This window comes from Rhododendron vialii, chromosome 12a (genome assembly GCF_030253575.1).
Source record: "Rhododendron vialii isolate Sample 1 chromosome 12a, ASM3025357v1".
Taxonomy (NCBI): Eukaryota; Viridiplantae; Streptophyta; class Magnoliopsida; order Ericales; family Ericaceae; genus Rhododendron; species Rhododendron vialii.
In genome coordinates, this window is record NC_080568.1 from 14,010,861 (window position 1) to 14,035,487 (window position 24,627).

The 24,627-nt window shown below is 38.0% G+C and overlaps 1 protein-coding gene across 6 annotated transcripts in view; it reads right to left on the bottom strand.

Annotated features, from left to right (window-relative positions):
- The window catches only part of LOC131311929 (katanin p80 WD40 repeat-containing subunit B1 homolog KTN80.4), a 30,468-nt gene extending 8,982 nt beyond the window's left edge, over positions 1-21,486 (bottom strand). The window contains exons 1-19 of one of the 6 annotated variants that reach the window (XM_058339573.1): positions 20,870-21,486; positions 20,445-20,575; positions 19,282-19,399; positions 18,969-19,195; positions 17,944-18,046; positions 13,533-13,603; positions 13,330-13,404; positions 13,082-13,225; positions 12,756-12,990; positions 11,871-12,398; positions 9,198-9,257; positions 9,000-9,121; positions 7,994-8,116; positions 4,260-4,334; positions 4,041-4,153; positions 1,989-2,105; positions 1,816-1,884; positions 1,587-1,697; positions 1,148-1,408 (exon numbers count right to left, since the gene is read on the bottom strand). In XM_058339573.1, the coding sequence (XP_058195556.1) occupies positions 1,631-1,697; positions 1,816-1,884; positions 1,989-2,105; positions 4,041-4,153; positions 4,260-4,334; positions 7,994-8,116; positions 9,000-9,121; positions 9,198-9,257; positions 11,871-12,398; positions 12,756-12,990; positions 13,082-13,225; positions 13,330-13,404; positions 13,533-13,603; positions 17,944-18,046; positions 18,969-19,195; positions 19,282-19,399; positions 20,445-20,575; positions 20,870-20,900 (2,409 nt within the window). In that variant the 5' untranslated portion in view covers positions 20,901-21,486 and the 3' untranslated portion in view covers positions 1,148-1,408; positions 1,587-1,630. Of the gene's footprint in view, positions 1-1,147; positions 1,409-1,475; positions 1,701-1,809; positions 1,885-1,988; positions 2,106-4,040; positions 4,154-4,259; positions 4,335-7,993; positions 8,117-8,999; positions 9,122-9,197; positions 9,258-11,870; positions 12,399-12,755; positions 12,991-13,081; positions 13,226-13,329; positions 13,405-13,532; positions 13,604-17,943; positions 18,047-18,968; positions 19,196-19,281; positions 19,400-20,444; positions 20,576-20,869 lie in introns of those variants that run through there. The other 5 variants (XM_058339571.1, XR_009195657.1, XM_058339572.1 and 2 more) reach the window with 5 other exon arrangements.
- Between the last annotated feature and the right edge of the window lie 3,141 nt (positions 21,487-24,627).

The window sequence follows — 24,627 nt, forward strand, 5'->3', positions numbered from 1 at the left end:
AACCATAAATGACACAAACCAAACCAAAAATGAAATCAACAGAAGAAAATAACAGAAAGATCTTGAACAAGGACGATTTCAAAGCTCTTGAAACATAAAATTGGTTGGGATCTTGGCTTCTAGAATGAGATGAGCAGCCAACAGGTGAGATTCATATGGATTTGTGGATACAAGAAAGTGGGTCGCCGTTTACCGGCGGAGAGAGAGAGAGAGAGACGGTCTACCGGTGGAGAGAGAGAGACTGTGAGAATAGGCAGGAGAAGACAACAGAGAACAGGTTAGATTAGGTTTACTTTTCATCTTGCTTGTCAGTGAATGGTTTGAATGGCAGGGATTAGTTTTTGGCCCAGTGGATGAACGGATAAGATCTGACCTATGGCATGTGGGTACATTAATAATCGGTTCGGTTCGGTGGAATCGGTTTGTTTTTCTTCTAAAACCGAAACCAAACCGATATCTGATTTTTTAACTATTTCAAAACCGAACCGAACCAAAGTGACAGTAAAACCAACCGAATTTCAAAAAAATGATTCGGTTCGATCGGTTGATTCGGTTTTTCGGTTAAAATTTTCATCCCTACTCCGTGCACTCAGTTTTATGCTGCCTCTTTCAGATGGGCAATTACTCTTAAGTGGTCGAATTATTCATGCTCTCCAGATAGTCAAACGCTGATTGTGAGGATTCCGTGATCGTCAATCGTTGCTAAGGTTGCATGGTCTTCAGCTTGCTGACATCTTCAACTCTTAGACTCTTAGTGATCTTTTCTTTCAAGTGTAATTCAGTTACAACTAATTTTGTTTCTGTTGTTTCCTTCTCCTCTTTCTAGATGGATTTGAAACATTCGTTTATATGTCCCATTAGCTATATATAGCCGTTTGGCGTAGGCTGTCATTTTCTTTTCTTTGTTTTTTTTTTCTTTCTATCTGAGGTATGCCCCTTATAAGCTATATATTCGGTTAGCCTCTTTATTTCAAACCGATTTACACACCCCCTCCAAAAAAGAAACCTACATCTTGATACTACAACAGTTTCAAAAAATGCTACTTGCACAACCGTTTACTTATCAAAAAGAAAGAGGAAAGATCCTCATTTGACCTTTAGCATTCTTCTACTTTCCTTATAATCAAAAGATCGGTATGCAATTTGAATGAACTTGACTTTTTTCAATTCAAAGGCCCTTCTATTAAATCAAGACACGTTAGTACTTTGCTTTTACATAAACGATGATGACTAAATTCATACACTTCTTCACACAAGCATCTAAAACTTACAACAAACTTTCCAGATATTGGGTTAGAAAATGGTAATAAGGTGGGAATTGATCCTTCTCAACCAGAAAAATGATGAGCTCGTCGTCAAAACTGTGTAGCAGCAACAAACACCAGAGTCAGAGAGCTGCCATTCCCTTCTTCCTGTTCCAGTTTCGAGACACAGCCGGATCTCAGTAGTTAATTTGTTCTACTTGGCATGAATGTACATGGAAAGGACCACAGCGATTCACTTCCACTTCTCAATGATTCAGGTCTTTTTTTTATATAAGGGATACTCCCACAAAATAACATTCCAAACTAAAATAGAGAGAACACATTCCTGTATGGTCAAGAATTCTTCACTCGTGTTGTTAATCAAACTATGCTCTTGAAACTTCTTGAAGTGCAAGATTCAGCTCTTGCGCACACTTGGCAATTGATCCTCCTCTTCTATTTCAACGACGGGACAAATAAAAAAAAAAAAAACGGAATAATTAATAATTTGGGGAAGCAAGTTGACAACTATGTCAAATAAGCAAACCCAGCCAACTAAAGACAGACACACCTTGTAAGCACAGGAAGACGGTGTTTAACCTTTTCAAGCTCGATAAAGCAGAGATTACAACGTTCGAGCCTTCAACACCCACCAATCAGTTTACGCTCTTCAAGCTAGAATTTTAAATAGCAAAAGACAAAATAAAGAGGTTGATGATAAAGCTGGGAAAGATCCAATCATACCTTTGCTCTGCCTCAATATCCACACCAACAGAGGATGACGCTGACAAACTTGAATAGATCACTGAACCAAATACCCTGACAAGCTTAAGAAGAATATCCAGCGAAAGATCTTGATGCCTATATTTCAACAGATTATTAATACAGCATCCAAGTTCACTTGCAACATTTAACATGGCTATAGATAGATAGGATATAGACAAAAGGTAATCACAATACAGGAATATAATTTTATGTTGTCATAGACTCGTAATCATTGTCTCATTCAACCTGTATGTAACATATTCTGCACTCACTCCTTTATTCTGGTCGAACCTTCTTCGAAACTAGCCAGCCCCCCAAGGCACATATTGCCCGACAATTAAAAACAGCAAGTGTCTAATCTCCTTGAACCCATGAGGCCTCATATGCAAATGGAACCCCAAGAACAAGGGCTACGGGGAAAAAAATCAAAATAAATCAAAACTGAAGTTACGGACAAAATCTCTTGAATGTGCTGGTGTGTCTGAGAGCAATGATGGTCCTTAGCAGGTAGCCAAACTTCTATTTAAAAACACCAGTCCCCGCAATATCCGGCCTTGCTTTGGACACAATAACAGAAACTCCCACAATTAAAAAAATATAGCAGGCATTCCTTATTGCTGGTCCCCAATAATCAGGTTGCTGAGAGAGGTAGGTTTGTTTACTCATTATAGGATATAAACCTTTGGCATAAGTTGCTAAAAGCCACTAAGCAGTTACCCCTAGCATTCTCCCATGAGGCAGTCCAAGTTCTTGGTACCACACCAAGCAATGGCCCCTAAACAATAGTAATTCAAGCAGGATAATCATCAATGTCATCATGGTCATTATCATAGCACTTGTTATGTTGCTACAACTAATCTCATGATCTTTTGCACGAGAACCGCATGATTCATCATGAATTAACGGTGGAAATACAAATCCCAACTCTGAACAACCACTAATCTCAAAGAATCTGCTATAAGAACAATCTATCAGCCGCAACCTACAAGTACAAGAAACTGAAAACCGTTATGTGGCATCCACCACACCACACCTCATGCAGACACCTAATAAACTAAACCTGACATTACTCCCAACCTGAAATGAATATGATTAAAAAATGTTTTCCATCGCTTGTAAGGGCTTTACACAAGCCAACCCTGTAAGACAAACATTGGGCAGCCCACTAACCTCAACCACATCCATACTTGGGAACCACCTCCACCATGTTCTCCAATGCCTTTCCTTACAAGCAAATCTCCAAAGCCTCGTATTGGAAAAAATATCATCAAACAAATCAACGTTCCCAACACCCAGCCTTCTACAACGGATTATATTAGCTCTATGATATATGCTAAAGGCAAACAAGGGGAAAATTTGAATTTCAATATTACCATGGTGCACGAAGCAAAGAACCAATTTCACATAGCAAGTACATATTGCTGCACCAGGAACAAGTACCCACATGCAACCATAATTGGAGTCTATAGTTGTAAGCTTGTATAGCTTAAGAGTTAGAACTTCAAGTCCAATTTCAATGGCGGTAAATTAGGGGAGTAACAAACTTTAGTACTAGAGTGTGAACTTCTCATGTGTTAAATTGTCAGATCTCAATTCGCTCAAATATTGGGATCATTGTGTCTTCAATATTTGGATAGGTATAGGATTATTAAGATTGGTAGCTGATCCATTATACCAACGAGCCTACACATCAGTTGGCTGTACTATTTATCACAATACCCAGTTTTTTCCTTCTTTTGAAATGGGAACCTATGATTCACAACACCTGGTAAGGAGTGCCTCGACTACTTGGCCAACCTATGGTCATGCACAAAAAGTTCAGAATGCATTGTTCTCACCAACCAGTAGGCTTTGTGGCCAGGAACCCACTGGCTGTTACTTAAGTGCCCCACAAAGAATTTGATTTTTTAAGAAACCAAAAAAACAAATATTAAGTCATAACCTCCAAATGATAAAGTACTGACCACGTCTAAGTTTCAGCTTTTATCATTGTCTTTAGAAGTGAATGAAAGGCCAGACAGAAACTATTACCTATCCATGCTGCTTTCAAGAAGGCCTGTAAGGAGCGGAAGTAGACAAGTGCAGGTATCCAATGTGATAATGTCAGGTTTTTCTGTCAAAAAGCTTATCACATCAGCAAGAACCTACAAGTGGCAGCACATGAAAAGAGGTAAATAGTTTGATAACAACCCAAAAAAATAAAAAACAAAAACAGTTTAAAGTGGTGTTCTGAAATGAAATTGAGCTTACAGCATGATCAGCCATCTTCTCCATCGCACCAATGGCCCCTCTAACATCATGCCTTTCCCAGTATCGGTGGACTATCTGCAAATACGACAGAATGTTCAGCAACTTTTTAAAATTAGCAGAAATGTAAAAATATGTACGAGAAGATCTTCAGTCGTTCTATGGCCCACTATTTCTGATGAATGAATATCTACTTTCAAACAAAACTGATCGAAGAGCAGTAATGGGTCCTCATTTAATTTTTCCCCTTCTATAAGAATCACGAAGAAACTGCAATAAAATGAGAATGAAAGGAAATAGGTACAAAAATGATAAACCCACGATGAATAGCCAACCCAAGTATTTCGTTATGATCACGAGCTCAAGTAAGGGTCTCACCCGGGCGTTCACTAAAGCAGAATTTTCTAGATGTGGGTCTGACCAATGGATTCGGGTTGTGACCAGGAAGGACACAATTGGGAGCTAGGAAAGTCAGCAAATATCTTAGGATTAAGCATTGGAAACCCTAGCATGGCTCCCAATCCATCCGAGGTCTATGAATAATCTCTTAAGCCCTACCATCGGAAAGGGATGCCACATTGAAACCCTAGTCATCCCCTCTCTTTATACATTTCTTCATCATATTCTCTCAACCTCGTACATTCTTCCATCATCTATAGTCTGTTATATAAATAAGCCTTTAGGATAGATGATGGCGGGTTCAATGAATGAGTGCGATTGACAAGTGTCAAGCCTTCCCAATGTTGCACTTAAGGACTAAAATGAACAAATGCTTGGAGTGATCCTTTTCAAAACCAAAAATTACAATTCAACCATTATCATTAGTGACTTAATCCCCTTAACCCCGAATTATATTACAAACGATTATAGGGGTGAAGATTACTTAGATATCTTTTAGGGTCCACGAAAGATGCACTTCAGAATTGGAAGCTCTTTGTACCCTTTATTCTCGGCCGCTTATTAAACTGTGTGGATGTTTTTTGTTGTGCTACTGCTTATATAACTGCCACATGCATTCAAGGCTGAATGAACTTAGTGGGTGCCTAACACCTTCTCTCTCGATACCTTGAATCCCAAAACAAATTCTTTGGTGACGACAGAACTAAGACTATCCATGGAATTATTCTTGGACCTATAACCAAGTGGTGAGTAAGTATTTCACTATATGGAGAAGACCATATAATTTGGCATAGACTTAACAATACACACTTTTACTCCATCATGCTATAGAATGTATTGCTTCACAGCGGCGGAGTTGTGGGAATTCTGGGCAAGCTTGTCCGCATAATTAACTTACCATGTGCAAGCGACAATGGCCCCAAGGGCCAAGTTTCATCATTGCGCAGCCAATCTTGAAAAGAAATGAAGCAACTTTGCAGTTTTAGAGAAGTTTGATGACTTGGGGTGGGGCTTCCTAGTGAATGCCCATGCCTAAAGGTACTTTACGAAAATGATTTTTACAATTAGCTCAATCATGTTGCATGCTATTATCCCTATAAATCTAAAGCTACACAACCAGCTTTTCCCAAATTCATAAAAAGACATTGTTAGAGAAGTTTCATCATTGCGCAGCCAATCTTGAAAAGAAATGAAGCAACTTTGCAGTTTTAGAGAAATTTGATGACTTGGGGTGGGGCTGCCTAGCGAATGCCCGTGCCTAAAGACACTTTATGAAAATGAATTTTACAAAGTAGCTCAATCATGTTGCATGCTATTATCCCTATAAATCTAAAGCTCCACAACCAGCTTTTCCCAAATTCATAAAAAGACATTGTTAGAAAACAAAAACTTATATACATTTTACTGTGAGAATCGTAAAGAGGTAGCTATGATAGAGAAAACAGTGATTATGTTTCCTATTTCAAATCTTTTTTGATCACACAGCTATAACTTGATATAAAAAGTGATTGGACAGCTGCAAAGGTTGATCTGGAAACCCATTAAGCCCTTAAGCAAGCCCATAACTCCATACTCTATTCCCTGTCCTTGCTCACGCATGCCCTCGGCATGTTTTCTCTTATACCTATTGGGACTTCTATTGATTATTGATTCGTTGATGGCGAATCTTGATTTGCTAACACTGAGAACAGCGTAATAGAGGAAAGTGAAGTGACTCTTGGTCTCTGAGCCTTTAGACCTCTTGCCCCACCATTCCATGGGATCAAGAAACTCGCAAAAAATAAAATAAATAAATATGCTCGGCTGGCTCATAATAAAGACCACTCCGTTTTATTACATAGAGATAATTCACCCTATGGGTCTAACAAAAACGAACATACAACTCTTACCGGTAGCACATGAACAAAAAGAATAACACCGAGAAGGAAAATAGGAGGGAGAAAAAAAAAAGAACAATGAATAGAGCAACGAACTCCACCTGTGCCGTGCTTAGAGTCTTATCTTTCTTCTATCCCAAGCCCAGATAAAGGAGGACGGCTGTGTGTTAGGTAGTTAACAGCCAGCACGTAAAAGCCCCATTAGATCTTTATGACATGAATCCTAATATGAATGAGCAAGGGGCGCCACATCAGCGCCCAAGTGATGAGGTGCCCAGGTGTGGTGATAAGTGAGCAAGGGTTCCCGCATTTACCTGGACGAGCACGGGTAAAGAAGTTACCCCAGGACTACAGGGTTAGGAGGTTAGTAGCAACTTGGAATATAGGTATATTATCGGGTAAGACTATGGAACTAGTTGACACTATTAGGAGAAAGATTAGTATAGCTTGCTTACAGGAGACCAAGTCACTGGGTAGGAGAGAAATTTAGAGAGAAAGAGAGAGAGAGAGAGTACACAAGTATACCGAAAAGATGCCTAATGAGTGGAGGAGGAGCACCTTAGTACCTATATCTAAAATAAAGGGGATATTCAAAGTTGCAACAACTATAGAGGCATTAAGTTGATGAGCCATACAAGGAAGTTGTGGGAAAGTTATTGAGCATGACTTGAGAATGGTGACAACGGTGTTAGAGAAGCAATTTGGATTTATGCCAGGGAGATCAACTATGGAAGCAATTTATGTATTACGGAGATTGGTTGAAAAGTATAAGGAAAATAAGAGGGATTTTTTATAGACTTAGAAAAAGCCCATGATAGGGTGCTCAAGAATATCATATGGTTGGTTTTGGAGCGAAAGGGAGTGACAAAAGAATATATCAATGTGGTTAGAGACCTGCATGAAGGTGTCATCACTAGATCACCAGTAGGGGAAACAAGTGAATTCCCAATTAAAGTAGGGCAACACCAAGGGTCAGCTTTGAGCCCTTACCTTTTCGTCTTAGTTATGGATGAGTTGACTTTTGGGAAAATGACGGCCCAGGACGTGTTTTGATAATTAATACCTGCCAAGGACATGCTAAGAACATTTGTTAATGCTGAAAATGTCCTTGGTGGATATTAATTATCAAAATATGTCCTTGACCGTCATTTTCCCTAGACTTTTCAAGGTGATGTTTCGTGGTGTAATTTCCAATTACAGTAGGGCAACACCAAGGGTCAGCTTTGAGCCCTTACCTTTTTGCCTTAGTGATGGATGAGTTGACTAGTCATATTTCAGGATGATATTTCGTGGTGTATGTTGTTTGCAGATGATATTGTCTTAGCAAATTACTGGATTAAATTAAAAATTTGGAGAGAAGTACTAGAGTCTAGAGGATTTGGGATAAGTAGGAGTAAAACTGAGTATATGCCTATGTTAACTGGAATGCAAAACTAAAAATTAAAAAAATTAAAAAAACACCTGCAATTTGCCTAAGCGAGACTGCATTGAGCCAACAAAGTGAGCATGTTCGTCCATTATATCCGTAACTGCATCCTTGTCGCTAGCAGACACTGCTTCTTTTCCAGGAGAGAGGTGTCGTCTCTGTTTATAATTAAGAACAACAAGACAAATAAACCTCCCTTCATGAGAAAGAAAAAGAAGGTAAGAATTACATTGATACACCTATATGTACAATACACAGACAACGAACAATAGGAAAAGGAAAAGAAGAGCAGGTTATACATGTAAACTGATTGATCAAGTGGTCGAATTAATTCACTTCCACAAATATCATACCTTCTCATTTTCAAAAATCTGATACAACCATACAGTAAACCTATTTATCGTAAAATTAGAGGAACCAAAATTATATTTGCAGTCCTGCTACAACATCATGTAATGATGCAACTCCTTCTAATGGGAGAGTTTGGAAACTTTAACAGGCAAACTAGGAAAGATTGAACAGATTCTGGTGAGGAAGGAGGAAATTGTGCTCAAATTTTCTTTCATGTTGCAATGCCACCCTCTTCCTCTTTGCATGGGATTTGGTGAATGAACGCCACTGGAAAAAAAAATAGCGAACGCAAATCTGTTGAAGGGAGGAGGTACCTTATTCTTGTTAATGCAGGTTACACTAGTTATGGTAAGCTTCTGAACATACAAGTGAATTAGCTGCTCACAAGTGTTCCCCTATCTCTTTGCGGAATAGTTAACTGGGACATGTTTTATGTAGTATAGTTTCTTTTTATTCATTCCGTGGACTGAGTTGTATTTAAGGTGTTGACCTTGCTTCATCACTATACTCGAAAAAAGTGCAAGTACAGTCAGTGAGCATGAGTGCACTATTGTATATTCCGTGTGTGCATGGGCCACAACCCCACGAAGCCTTCTCGTCACTCTTCCACAAAAGGGAAAAAAGTACCAAAAAATAGTCTCTACACACTTATGCCAAGCTATCTGCAAGGTGTAAAAAGAAAAATCATACCACATTCCGCTGGAGCATGCTAACAACCGGTACTTTCCCAGATGAATTGCTGGAAGCAGGAGCCTCATAGTACTGGTACCTCTCACTCTTCTCCCAGCTCGCAACAAGAGAATGTGTCCATCCTATAATGTGGGTCACTTTAATGAGTAACCTTATTAGATTATCACGTGTATAACCTGTGATTTAGTGTGGACATACCTCCTTTTTGTCCTTCAGTGGAAGACACATCTCTGTTCCCTTTATGCACATGAGTTTCATCTTCAGGGAAAACAATAAGCTAATGTCAACAATAAATCAATATATCCAAGCAATAAATACATAAGCACAACTGATTAATATTAGATGCAACTAAAACTAGCGATAATAGGAGATAACATCTATAAAATTCAGGAACAGAATATATTTTGCATTCAATTAGCAAGTACTTCTGAAGTATAGTTTTGAAACCATGAACACTTGATGTGCAAATGAAGCATACATCTCTTGTATTTCTGTGCCACCAAAGTAATTTGGGGAGGATCTTATAACTCAAGCAAATCGGATTTTGGTTGGGTATACAAGGGTCTGGGACTCTGAGGTTAGCTAGGATTGCTTAAATATGCTGGATTGTGTTTGTTTTTGGGCTGGGGTGTGGGTCAAAGGCTATACGAGTTGCATGGTTTTGGGTCAATCAACCACAAGGTTTGATGGATGTCATTGGGTTGGCCATAGGGTTAGGATACAAATTGAGAATTGCGCCAAAAGATAAGCACAATTATTCAAGAACAAGAAAGAGAAGGAGCTTGCACCACATTTGTCAATGATAACCTCCAAAACTACTAAACCAGTACATGAGCTTAGATAGCCTCTCCACTCATTACCGATTGGTTTTGAGTTGGATGCTTTTATACTCTGAAGTCTGAATACACATAACACGTAACTAAACCCAAATTAAACTGTTACCAAAAAATCCAAAATGTAAATTAAACCAAAATTAAAATCCTTAAGAATCTATCCAATTCCTTTTCTTTCAGCATCATTCGTATGCTACATTTCTACTTAGAACTGTGTAACATGACATATATCAGATTCAGAGTACCCAAGGGAAGGAGCATGTTAGGTAGCTCAATGTACATTATTTGGCCCATCCCCAACCCCTAATTGCTTAAACTTTTGAGACAATTGGTAATTTAACACAAGGCTCCTAATTAAGGGCATGACCACCGACTGATGGGTCAAAAATAAGATCAAACAATACCTGTTAGGAGTTTGAGATTATTATTATTGAGTGACGGTAGTTTAGTCTTTCATATCTTGCAACTCTCTCAGACCGTCTCAGTATATTAGCTTTATGTGTGTTAGGGTTAATTAACACCCTTAACACTCTTTCCTCCCTCTCAAACATCATGGTATCAGAGCCTAACCCTAATCCATCTTAGATGCACCTAAACCCACCACTGCCACCGCCGTCGCTGTCACCAACCTGCAGTCGTCAACCCTAATGTGAAACCCTAACCCAACGTGGAACTCCTAACAATACCAAAATCTTCAAGAGCAAACCATAACAACACACATGACACGGCAAAAACATAAACATACCACACTACACATATGTAATGGAATAGTTAATTAGTTATAACATAAACATACCACACTACACACATGTAATGGAATAGTTAATTAGTTATAACATAAACATACCACACTACACACATGTAATGGAATAGTTAATTAGTTATAACCTGATACAGTCAGACATGATACATATTAGTAAGCACAAGAGTGGTGGTTAAAATCCTACCATACAGGATCTTCTTCCAAAAATGATACCTATCGCACCCCATATCCTTTGTATAGAAATTGGAAGCGTATCCTACGATATAATAGCGTATCCTACGATTACTTACGGAAAACAAATCATACCATATTTAAAGAAGTGGAACCTCAAATGCGTTCTGATCTTTTCACCTAATTATGGTCGTATCCAAATCATTTACAGAAAACCCAAACTCAAAGCTCAAATAAAAGAAAGAACGTATTTCAATCATGTTTTGTGAGAATCAAATAAGGGCTCTTTTTCTCTTCCCTTAACTCAGGCATCAGAAAGCCTCAATGTGATAGATCCTACTTGAGAGACTTGGATTTTTTCATCCTAAAAGCATTTTTTTCATATATAAAACCCTTATTTTTCAAATGTACACCAGATTTTTAGATTATAATTTAGTATAACTATTATTTTATTGTATATTAGCTTTTGTTAACGTATCTTACGATACGCGATACGTATCCCGATACGATTCGTAAAAAGAAATAATCGATACACGATATGTATCCCGATTTGAAAACTTAAGAAACATGACAAAAATTACGAGAATATATTTGATAGGGATATGACAACACAAAAAATGACCGTATCTTTACTACCAGCTCTGGCAGATCTACATGGAGTCCAGCGGGTCACGTGCCCCCCTAATTTTTTGACGCTTTCACTTGAGCCCCTAGATTTTTTGAATATCTTTCATTTACTCCCCAAACAATTGCACTAGCTCCCCTCAATATTTGGATATCATCAAGCTAATAACTCTTATAATGTCTCAAAAGTAGTAACTAAATCAATATGGTCCACTACTTTCTCTTTCAAAAACGCATGAACATAACATTGTGGTCAATCGTAGAAAACTATTTTTAGGTTAAAACTATTAAGTGCTCCCTCTAAGGTCAAATTTCTCGATCCGCCAGTGACTACCACCCTAAAACACAAAACTTTCTGACTACTGAATCAACAGAAAAAAAGTTTCCAAATGCAAGTGCATAATATTAGCTGAAACAATAGACTAACGAATTGCAATCAAACAAGCTGAAAACTGAGCTAACAGAGAATTGCACACATACAACCGTCATGCTGATAACCACCAAGGGGCTCCATCTTTAGATTCGTTCCAAGTCTCCCAGAAACAATACACTTGCCATCCTTTTGATTCATATCAGCTTCAGGATTTCCTGCGGCTGAGCTTTCTACTGCAGGAAAGACATTCCTACTTGCCACTCCACTCAATTCAGTGACCTTAAAACCATCAGCTTCAGGATGAACAGGAGGAATTGGCCTCTCCAAGTCTTCTCTTACGTTCGAAAACTTACGGATCTCAGATGTTTTTGTCTGCAAAGGCAATGGCATCATTTTTCCAACTCCTCCTTCTTTTCTTAATTCAGCTGCCTGCTCCAACCTCCCATTACTTCGGGGGACGACAACCGTTATCGCATCGGATGCATTGAAAAATGAGGCATTAGCTGTCGAATGCAGCTTTGCCATGTTCCTCTTCAGAGCCGTTGCACCAGAAACTGAGACTGAACTAATGGGAGTCGTCTTTGGACCACTGTTTGAATTGACCCTTTGAGGGGTACCAGGTGCACTGCCCGTGGCTTAATCGACAAAAAGATGAACACATATCAGAATCTGAGCTTAAAAAAAAGATGACAAAAACAAAATACAATCCAAGAATTAAAAATGCCCCCACCAAGAAGTAAAACAACACTTGCCATACGAAAAGGAAAGGAAAACAAAAACCAGAAACACAAAATCAACAAATCACAGGCAAAGGAAGCGATGGTAGCATGTGCATTAACCTTAATAGTCACCCCAAAAAATTTAAAATGAAACTCTAGTAGGCTAACAAATCCAAATAGTGCCTCATCCTTTAAGCCATGGATTTGTCAACTTTAGTTGAGTCCAGCACAACTCAGACAAGGAAGAAACAACTGAGTGGAAACAAAACATACATGGAAATGATTTTGACTCCTTTGTAACAGGATCTGAGTTTTGCGATGCTGAAAGCCTTCCCAAAGATTTTGCGTCCTTGGATATAGGATCTGAATCTTGCGAAATGGATAGCCTCCCCAAACTAATCTTTGAACTGTTCTCAGCTAACTTTGGCAAAATCCCACTTGAATTCAATTTCAGTTCTGGATTACTATTTAATAGAGTTCTATTACCAACTGTGTATGGTTCGATACGCTGTGAAGGACAAAATGTGATAAAACATATATCAGTTGAATATGAGGAAACAACCATGCGGAATTTGGAATGCATCCAAATTGAGCCATACCGAAATGTCTACCACCCATACTCCAACACAACTTTGATTATATGAACAACCAAGAAGCTTTCCCTCGTAAATATTAAGATCTGACAATCTAGACCATCCCACATCCACAGCATCGTGACATCTTATTGGTTCCCAAGAGACAACCTATCGAATATCTCAAGGAGTTCAAGTAAAAAGTCAAATAGGAAGAGGAGATTCATCAGAATAATTAACATCTCTGTGACCAGTTAAATACAAGAACAAGCTACCTTCAGACTTTCATGCAAGCCGCAGAGTAGGGTTTTCCCATCAGGATTAAAGGTAATACAGCGTACACCAGTGGTCTGACGTACAAAACAAAGAGCTTAGAATGAAAATAAGGTCCAAAAAAGAGTTTCAGAAATAATTGATTGACCATTCCACTCAAACATATGCAAAGCCAGCAGAATTACACCATCAGACAATCATTCACCTCAGGACCGGTAGACCCAATAAGTTCAAAAGTTTCCAGGTCCCAGAATTTAACAGTTCTATCAGCCGAACCTGTGAATAAGCAAGAATACAAGTTCAACAATATTTCAACCATAATTATAACAATCGTAACAATAAGGGCAGTAATATAATAATATCAATGTAACAAACAGCGACTGATGATGCAAAAGGCCAATTTAACGGCAAGCAATTCCCAAGTCATTGAAAGTGTAATTCACAGGAAGCCGATATCCGATAGTGCACTTCATCATTTAAGAACCTATCGACTAGCATTAAATCCCCGTGGCTACTGGCCTAGTAGGGGAACTTCAGTGTGATTGTGGATTGATTCTTCAGCATCTCTTTTCTGGTCCCTATTGGAGATTCAGAAGGCAAGATGGGTTAATAATTCTGCACATAAATTGGTCCATTCTCAGCATTGACCATTTGGGGAAGCGGTGAGAGTTCTTGTTGTATTGGTGATTTTATGCTTTATGTGTAAAAAGTGTTAAGAGTTCGGATTTGCTGCTTAATATTTTTGCCATTGCTTGGGTCATGCTTACCTTGGTGAAGGCTATTTTACTTGTTGGCACAGAGGATGCCCGAGGAGAGGTGACTGTCAATTTTAGGATGTGATGCCTCATTACCGTTTATGGGCCATCTGCATTTGGAAAGAGCAGAACTGTGGATCTGTTGATGCTCCACTCTGGCTTTGAAAAGGATGCTACTCTCTACACTGTTTCTGGTGTTTAGACAACATTTTCCCTTTCTTCAATCTAGAAGTTGGGCACACGCGATGCATGTGCCATTTTTATGCAATTTTTATTAAAGAAACACAAAAATAAAATTATCTCAATCTCTTGCGCATGCAAGTGGTACAAATATATTATGTAAAATATTTCTTCATGCCAGTGTTCTTAAAATCAGCCTAGGCGGTGACTAGGCAATAGCAGTGCCCGGCCGTCCGGACTAGGGGCCTAGGCATTGAATAGGCGCCATGACGATTAGTCAGCCCCAGGCGGGATTAGTCGGCAACTACTCAGCTAGGCGGGATTAAGCGGCTACGCGGTATTAGTTGGCGACTTATCGGCGAGGCAGTGACGAATTGGCTAGGGGGGATTAAATGGAGAATTAGGCGGCCAAGAGGGATTAATCGAGGTTACATACGTAATTTTCCAAATTTAAGGGGGTTAGTGGTTGTGGTAATATACTACATGGGTTTTGGAGGGTTATGGAGAAGAAGAGGAGTAATTGACTTGTAATTTCGTCATTGACTACTTGTTTGGCACTACTTGGTTTCATTTGGTTTGAACTATGAACAATGAACTTTGCATTATGGATTAGTACTTAGTTTCCATGTCTCTACATAGCATATGTTAAAAAGTTTGATTTTGATGGATGGATAGATGGATGAATGTTATGTAATGTGTCGTTTTACTTATGTTGTTCTACTTATTCAAAACTTGGGGACGAGGTGGAGAATATTTGAAAAAAAACCCGACTAATCTCATGGCTCCATTTAATCCACGATTAATCGACCTAGGCGTTAAGCGGTGCCCGGCCACCCGACTAGTGCCTAGCGACTTTTAGAACACTACTTCATGCTCAAAAGAAGTTAACATAACTGCTTAAAGAATTTCTTTTGCACAACTACAATTGCTTCAACCAAAAAATCTCACAGGACCAAAATCATTCCTATTTTGTTTTTATGACACATCTTTAAAAACACCTTGAATGTAATAAAACTCTAACGTTTGACGTGCTAGACTACCTAGATTTTTTTTACCAGAGAAGTCCCAAATATAGAAATCCTTTTTGGGGGTATGTAAACTTTAAAAAAAGCAATAAATAAAGTTAGTTGGAGAACCAAGGTACCAAGTTAAGCATGCATTAAAACATATTAAAAAGATCAGCAACCATAGAAACCTACCGTGAGGAAGGGAAAAAAAACAGACTTGAAGTGGTGATTACTTGATCTTCTCCAACCATTTTTTTTCTGTTTCCTTTTCCTAGGAGAGAATAAATTATAGAGAGGAAATTGTTCAAACGGTTTCGAAGGAGTTAGTGCATGTGGGTAGTGGCTATCAATTTGTGATTCTACAACTACAGTTAATATGGCCTTGGGAGTAAAATTTGAGTAAATAAGGTGGAGTTTATAAGGGCCATTTTGGACATTAAAAAGTCCATACAGCTTCAAAAAAAAATCTCCCTTGATATATTAGAAGAATAAATTCTTTCACAGAGATTTCGGAGGAGATTTACCTCCCCATAGATTCTTAAAGGGGATAGAGTGATTTTGGAGCTTAGGTAATAGGTATAGTTGCTTTATCTTTACACACTTTGTGTACGATGCTACGGCGCTTTAGGCACCTTAAAACAATATGGAAAGGGCGTGACAACAATCTAAAGCACTCTAAAAACAGTAAATACTGACTGGGCAAATGCCATGGCCCCCATGTTGTGTTCTTATTTCCGTCACGGGGCTCTCAGGTGTGACTTGTACTGATATCAAGAGGAAAGAATCCGTTGTCCTTCTAATGATCAGAGACTGATAGGAACTAATCAAGTAAAACTGTAAAACAATTAACACAATTCCACCTCATCCAATCCACCCTGTTCCCGGGAACTGCACCCACATAAAGGAGCTCAAGGAACTCATCGATAGCCTTCCATTTCCAAACTTGAAGACGCCTAATGAATACATGTTCCCACATTGTCCCAGAATGATCATAGATTCTTTAGCGGTTTGCCATCAAGGAAACCTTACATACAATACCGCCACTCTATAAAAGCTGCCAATAAAGGAATATCCCTACACTAAGCATCCGGTCGTTCCAGTATTCTTTCCCACCACCTATCCACACATGCATAACACAATCAAAATAACTTTCTTAGTATATTTACAAAAACCTAACCATATGGTTCTTCAACTTCCTTAGATGGCAATCCATTGAGTCCGACGCAAAAATCAATCAACCTTCCTAGAGTTGGTCTTTTGCTTCAGCATATATATAGCTATTTACCCACTCCTTAATTAAACTACCAAAAATGACGAATTCACAAGCCACCTACTTCAATGGATACACTAGCAACTCATAGGGTGATATTTGAACAGAGTGGAAGCCTTCCCGCAAAAAGCTCTTCTGCAGCTCAAATATTTTCAGTCAGAGCAGGTATGTGAGAAAAGAGGGCACCAAGGTAAACTAGTTGAAGTACTCGAGTTAGAGGTGTTGATTTTAAGTCTTTTTGCAAAATTAGGGCTCCAAAGACCTTTGGGATTCTGTTCAGGGCAAGGAATTACCTCACATTAGGGGTGTAAACGAGCCGAATCGAGCCAAACATTGTAATATTGGTCCAGGTCAGGCTCGAGGTCGGCTTAGGCTCCTGGACAATGGAGTTCGAGTTCGGCTCATTAAAAATTTTCAAGGCTCGGGCCGGGCTCGGCTCAGTAAGGCTCGTTAAACTTAAACAAGCCGAACCGAGCCAAATTTAGGCTCGAATTCAGCTCGTGAGTAATTTGTTTTCCCTGTACCAGATCAATGTCCCTCATATATGAAAGAAAATAAGAAGAAAAGAAAAAGATCATGACCAAGATTATTAATAAAAATAACCAAACTTAAAGAAAGGGAAAAAATCCAAAAGAAACATGACCAAAAATCAGCCACCAAGCTGTGCTCCAAGCCTCCAACAAAACCATCCCACAATGAGGGCATGGAATTGAAGAAGAATACATAGGAACGATTGAAAGGATTAGGGCAAAGCAGCTTGATTATTTTGGAGAGAGAGAGAGGCGACGTGGAGGAGGCGATGTAGTGGAGGAGCGGCTGAAGTAGAAAAGCTGTGGGTAAAAAGTGAAACTCCAACTTTTCAAAGTGAAAATATCGATCTTTGTATTGACAAGTATACCGGTAAAAACAACTTGTAAATTATACATACCCCCTAAAATATATAATATTTGCTGATAAACCCCTAAAGTATTATTAATTACATTTAGACTCCAGGTTTGCGAGCCTAACCGAGCCTAATACCATTCGGCTTAGGTCCGGCTCATTTATTGAACAAGCCTAAAATTGAGGTTCAGGTTCAGTTCACTTAGTTGACCAATCGAACTCGAACAAGCCCTAACCGAACTGACCCGAACCGAGACTCGAACAATTCGCGAACATCTCAGCTCCTTTACAGCCATACCTGACATGTACTTCATTGTTAATGCCTTTTAATAGAGTGTAAGCTTATTTGACAAAATCAAAAATATAAATCTACTGTGAAGCCCAAATGAAGTCATAATACAATACTTTGAGCCACAGAAACCAATCAAGGAACAATTGAGCATGCTAACATGGGTCTACTTTCTACATGATAACTACATATATAACTAATTATTAACATACAATAGTAATCCTTTAACAAACCTGTTGCAAGAAGAAACTCATGGGGATGAAAGTCTATGCACTGAATCTGGCCTTCATGACACTTGAAATCGTGCAACAACTTCCCAGCAGTCAAATCCCAAAGCTGTCACATTAGCAAAGCTTATATAAGAATTAAGAAGGCATTAGGGGATGCCACCCCTCGACAGGAAAGTGGCCAAAACCAGACAACCAAAAAGAGCATTAATGGTATGCCACATTAGAGCATTTATTGCAAGGAGTACGATATCAAATTTAGCAAAAAAATGTATAGGTCCGAGCAATAACTAATAAGGTTAACCATATGAGATTGTTAACCACCAACTAATCTAAAATCTTAGTATATTAGAGAAGACGGTAATGTTATTCTTTAATATCATCAACACGCCTCGTCAAGTGTAGCCAAACTCTCCTGCATAAGCATGCTAAACACGAGAAATATTTTACTACAATTACGTAGGCTGTGAGATTCAAACAAAGGATCTATTGCCTGCTCTGAACCATATATTAGATTGTAAACCACCAACTCATCTAAAAGCTCAAACTGTTAGAAAGAGGAGTAACATTATCATTTATACCACCAAGAAGTCCCTCAAGACACAAGGCACACCAAAAACCACACCAGAATAATGTACAGATTATAACGTGTCAGGTGCGATCGAGAACAAGTACTGAGAAGGTGCCAACAATGCAAGGTACAACTCAATGTACAAGAGCTACGGCACAAAAAGGAATTATGCTAGGACATGGAAGGCAAATGCTAAACATGCTCCATTGATATTTGTACCAAATTCTAGAAAGTTGTGTATTGTATCTGTATACTTCATTTAGATAAGTTCAAAAAAGGCATATGTGAAGGCCCTTTATAAATGCTTAAAAAGTACTTAATTAGAACACATGGGAAAGGAGAAGTCATTGCCAATGTTTCCACAACACATCTACGTTGTATATAAAACATGTGTTCCATTGTTGTAAACAAAATTCAACATAAGTATTTGTCATGAAAACACAAGAAAAGGAACTCTTGCCTTGACACTGTTATCTTCACCACCAGATACGACCCAACGGCCATCAGGGGTAAATCTAATTGCATTAACCCCTCGAGTGTGACCCTTGTATGTGTGAATACACCCTTTTCGTCTTATATCCCATATCTTTAGGTTTGTGTCCAAAGAACCAGAGGCAAAGAACTCTCCAAAGGGATGGAAATCCAAGGATATACAATTGGACCGGTGACCGGTCAAGGTGCGAACAACTACAGGAGAAAACAAATTTTGGATGAATTTCAGAAGCGACACAACATAGTACTATGTACAAATTTGATTGAACACATAAGCCTACTCTTTGCCTCCTCTAAATCCCAAAGCTTGACTGTACCACTTGCTGCTCCAGCTGCTACCAACACTTCAGAAGAGTCAAAACTAACGGAATCAATTCCGCTGGTATGACCGGACAAACTCTGCAAAAGTAACCAGTAACAGATTGAATGAAAAAGACTTGTCGTCATTTAGTACTTTAGGAAACATTAGTAATTTGTTTTGTAATTCAAGTCATAAGCAAACTCTAATCAGATTGCATACCACGAAAAAACCGACTACTGAAATAATACAAAGTATGTGGGAAGAGTGAGCATACTAGCCTTAATGAATGGGTTTCTATCCAATTAGAGAGCAGATCAGACTTGGGTATTCATCTCAAGGGATTTCTCAACATTTTGGTTGTATGTAGCTCTACAGTAGTAGGCAAAACATGTAGAACTCTCTCCTAATTCCTAAAAGTCTTGAACCATATCCATTAATCCATAAACCTATTGCAACTATTATAAAAAATAATTATCCACCATCACAGAGAGTGAATAAAAATAAAAGAGCGACTAAACCACTTATCTATAAATGATCAAAAAAAACCACTTATCTATACCGCTCAAGTTGGTTTTATCCAAGCCTTCTATTTACTGAGTCATTCCAAGACGGACGGGAGATGCTAACACTAGGGAGGCGATTGAGGCGAATGTACATATGATAGCAGAGTATTCTTTCAAGATTATTTTCGGCGTTATGGCTTTTTCATTTTCTTTATTTAAAAAAAAAAAAACCTCTGCGGGCATACCAGTATAACTTGGACCAATTTACAAAGAATACTACTTCAACAATAGGGTTTTCGAAAAGAAAGTTTTAGGGGCCCTGTGGTTCATGCTTGGGAGATGTGTACACTTAGAACACTATACTGGATGGGACGACCACCAACCAGGCTGCATACATCTTAGAATTGCAGCCCCTGTTTTATCAAACATCGATCATTTTCCAATCGCAGACAGAAATCATTTATGAAGTAAGAGCAATAGATGAAAATGCACTTAATTCCCCCAGAGAGAAGATGCACATGATCAGACAATGTGTTAATAGCAATCAACAAGTTACTTAATGGAGTTATGTATCAGCTTAGCAAAAAAAAAAAAGTTACTTAATGGAGTATGAGCAAGATGCGGACAGAGGAAAACTGACCAGTATTGCGTTGGGTTTGCCAATCGCCCATAGATTCACCTTGTGATCTTCTCCTCCAGTTACAAGAACCCTCGATGACTTCCTGCCAATCTTGAGGCAATTGACGCTGGAAGCATGAGCCACAAATTCCTCTATCCGACGGACATAAAAGTCAAGGCAAACTCTTCTTTAACTAAAACTCTATATTCCCTGCAGAATATTTACTACATAAACTGAAAAACTAAGAAGGGAATGAAAGCTTCACTATCAATATAATTCCATCATTGACATCACCTAAGAGATCTACGAGGTTAGAACCATAGAAAATCAAACCCGCCAGGCTTAACAAAAAATGGATTGAATCACTATTGTTAAAAAAGGAAAACACAATAATTAATGAAATATTATATAACCAATGGAAGTTAGATTGAGAGAAACAAGGATACGTAGCTTATAAGCACGTTTGGTGGTCGTCATTCCTGTAGCAGGAAAAGAAGTGCCCTCTGCCTGAAACGGTAACGGTGGCCGAACCCTAGCAGCTTCTTCTTCTTCTTCTCTGTTGTCGTCTTCCTCTTCCTCTTCCTCTTTAAATCTTGGTTACATTAATGCATTTAGTCTATACATACCCTTGAAGAATCTCTAAACCCTCAAACCCCAGATCTTGAAAACCAAGCCCTAGAACTCTCTCGCAATCCACCTATGTATTTGTTTCGCTTTCATCGATTATGGATCTTTTCAAACATAAACTTGAAAAACGAAAACCGGTGGAGTATAATGTTTGTACCTAGTATTCAGATCGGGAGAGAGGAGTGTGGATATCACCTGAGTTCTAACTTCTAAGACACATTTTTCTCTCCCTCCGGAAATTGTACGATGAACTATTTGGTGATGTTGCTATTGGTGGTGGTGGTTGTCGTGGTGGTTATTAGTGCAAAAAAAAAAAAAATCATTTTTCAAACTGTTGGAGCACCGACAGACATAAAAATTATGGTGATCGAGGTGGAGGTGGAGGTGGTGGTGGTGGTGGTGGTGTAGGTGAAGTACCTGAGAAAGGCTAAGGTGCTGTTACGCTTTCTTTTTGAAAAAGTTTTTAAACCTTTTTTTAAAAAAGAAAATAATTTCACGTTTAAATATAATGAAAAAATATAATGAAAATAAAAAATAATTTTTTAATTTTTTTGCATCATTTAAAAAATGATTTATCGAACAAAATTCATATTGATAGAAAAATTATTTGTGTAAATTTATGATTTTTAAGCTTGAAATTACATATCTTTTCTAAAAGTTTTCTTTTTAAAAAAACCGAAAGACCCCTAAAATGATAGAGAGAGAGGGGGGGTTAGAAGAACCCTGGGCAGAATATAAAAGGAAAATCCAAAATAAAAAAAAAAACTACTAGTTCTAATTCAAAAATTACCCTCCTTCTCCTTTGCAACTCAAAAGAATGATCCCGTTTTATTCGTTTTTTCGTAAATTTTGCTCAGTTAAAGTTAAAGAAAAGAAATCAAATCAAAATCAAGAAAGCAACAATTATACCCCACCGCACCAAACGGCACCCACTGTAAAACGAGTTTGGCTCCTCTCCAATCTCTTACGGTCTCTTCAATCTCGGCTCGGGAAAAACTTTTTTAATTGCACTTCAATAATCAGGATCATTCATAATTTTTAATTCCTTGGGAGCATCAAGCATGCAAAAAATCAATTTGATCAATTACCGTTTGATATGATTTCGAAACAGATTTATATTGTAAAAAAAATAGAAAGGAGTTTTGTTCTAGTGTTGCAATCTTATATTTTGCAAGATAATGTGTTTCACATGTATTCCAAAATCATATCTTGTCCAATAAACTTTATTTTTGGCATACTTCATGTTTTCAATGAGCAAAACAAAATGAACTATTTCGATCATTGACGTGAGATCGTAAAAAAAATTTACGGATCAAGATTGGAAAGGAGCCAAACTCAAAACAAAACAGGACCCCGTAAAAGAAGGTGAATGCAATTGCAACCACTTGTCTACCCACAATGTCACCATTTTTTAAGAAGTGAACTTTTCTTTTCTTTTTACTAGCAATCAATCAATATACTAAGTAAATTTGATTTGTCTTTAAATGCCTTGTTCGGTTGTGGGTTTGGAAAATTTTTGGGTTTGATTTTTGGAAAAATTTCAAATTGACACCTGAACTTTCACTCTAATGTCACCTAAACACCTAGACTTCATTTTATTTCCATTAAACACCTAGACTTCATTTTATTTCAATTAAACACCTGGACTTACCAAATCCCCACAATGAGGCACCTGTCGTTAGCTCCATCCATTCCGTCAGCAAAATTGATGATGTGGCACCCATCACCCGTTAACTGGCCCCATTTTACATGTTAGGAAGTAAAAGACATGCACACAATCAAAACCCTACCCTTTCACTGCGCTAGATCCATCATCGCTTCCACTTCTTGAACCCTCCTAATTTCTTCTGCTTTCCCATCAACCGAATCCACAATTTCTCCCAAATTCGGTTCGATTTCTTCTACAATCCTTGATTCTGAACATTGGGCTGGAATGCGATTTGTCTCTGCTTCGACCACCGAAATTGCTCCTAAGAAACCTCATCAGTGGCAGTGGAAACTTCTCCGACTGGTCTAGTGAAGGGGACTACATTGGAGGTTTGTGGGGTTTTGATTTTATTTTTTATTTTTTATTTTTTGATCCGTGGAGTTTTGATTGTGCGCACAATTAAAAGGTGAAGAAAAGTGAAGTAGGGTACTGTTGGGTTGTGATTGTGTACATTTCATTTGCTTCCTAACATGTGAAATGGGCCCACTTAACAGGTGAAGTGTGCCACATCAGAATTTTTGTGAATGGAATGGATGGAGGCTAACGGTAGGTGCCTCATTTTGGGGATTTTGTAAGTTCATGTGTTTAATTGAAATAAAGTGAAGTTTAGGTATTTCTGTGACATTACAATAAAAATTCAGGTGCCATTTTGAAATTTTCCCTTGATTTTTGGGTAATGAATGAGGAGAGAAAATAGGGTAATAATAATTGGAATAGGGTAATGAGTGGAGTGAGATAGAGAAAGAAATGAGATTAATGATTAGATATATGGGTAATGAGTGGAGAGAGAAATAAAAGTAATGATTGAGAATATAGGTAATGAGTAGATTTGGGTTTGGAAATTTTTTTCCAAACCTACAACCGAAAAAGGGCAAAAGCATCCAAACCCCTAATCCTAATTTTCAATATTTTTGGGTTTATTTTGTTTATACATTTTTCTGCATAAATCTCCACCTTTTATTCAACCCTTGGCATTTTCGTAAATACTTTGCACTTTCTGGAATAGATAGTTGAGTGTTGATTCTTTCAATTTTCGTAAATACTTTGTATAAATCTCCACCTTTTATCCTGCTGTTAATTGATCTGTATGTTGGTGCGAATCACTGGACATGTAGACATTATAGTGCTTTTGATTCCTAATGATATCTGGGTTTTGCTCTATTTTCTGCTTTAACAGTGTTATATTTTGTCTAAAGTTTTTCTATTTTTCGCTTCAGCAATTAGTAATTTTTTGAAATCCATTTTGAAGAATCATTTTCTTTTTATTTTGACATCAATCAATTTTTTGACCTCTGCTTAGGTTATGGTGCTAGCCCTTTGATGTGTTGTTTGGCTGCAAGACTCTTTTGATGCGATCTTGATGCTTGACGTCATCGAAACCCAATTACATTAGGAATCGCTTGCCTCAAACCTCACCCGTCTAATTTACCAATTAATCCAAGGTACCAGATAAATAAAACCAAATTTTCAAGAAAAGCTCCTGGCTTAGTTAATTAGATCGGCATGTTCTCTTCTTTTTTTGAACTAGATTTATGATAGGAGTTATGACACCATGCATCACAAGGAATTAATGGGGGTTTGATTTGGAAGTTGAGAATAAGATAATAAAGTAGCTTATATTTATTGGCTTTTATTCCAGTGTTATTCCCATGTTTATTGAGTCTATCATGATCCTATGAACAACTTTTGCAATAGCGAAACTTCAAAAGGAAAGGAAGAGGAAATGGAACAGGTTTCATTTACATTTTTGAATGTTAATAGCTATAAGTCTATGACAATTAGCTTGGTTCTACTCCAAGCTATAGCATTGTTGCATATATCTATTTGGTTGAGTAAATTAAACTTGTATTTTTTTTATGTTAGTCGAGT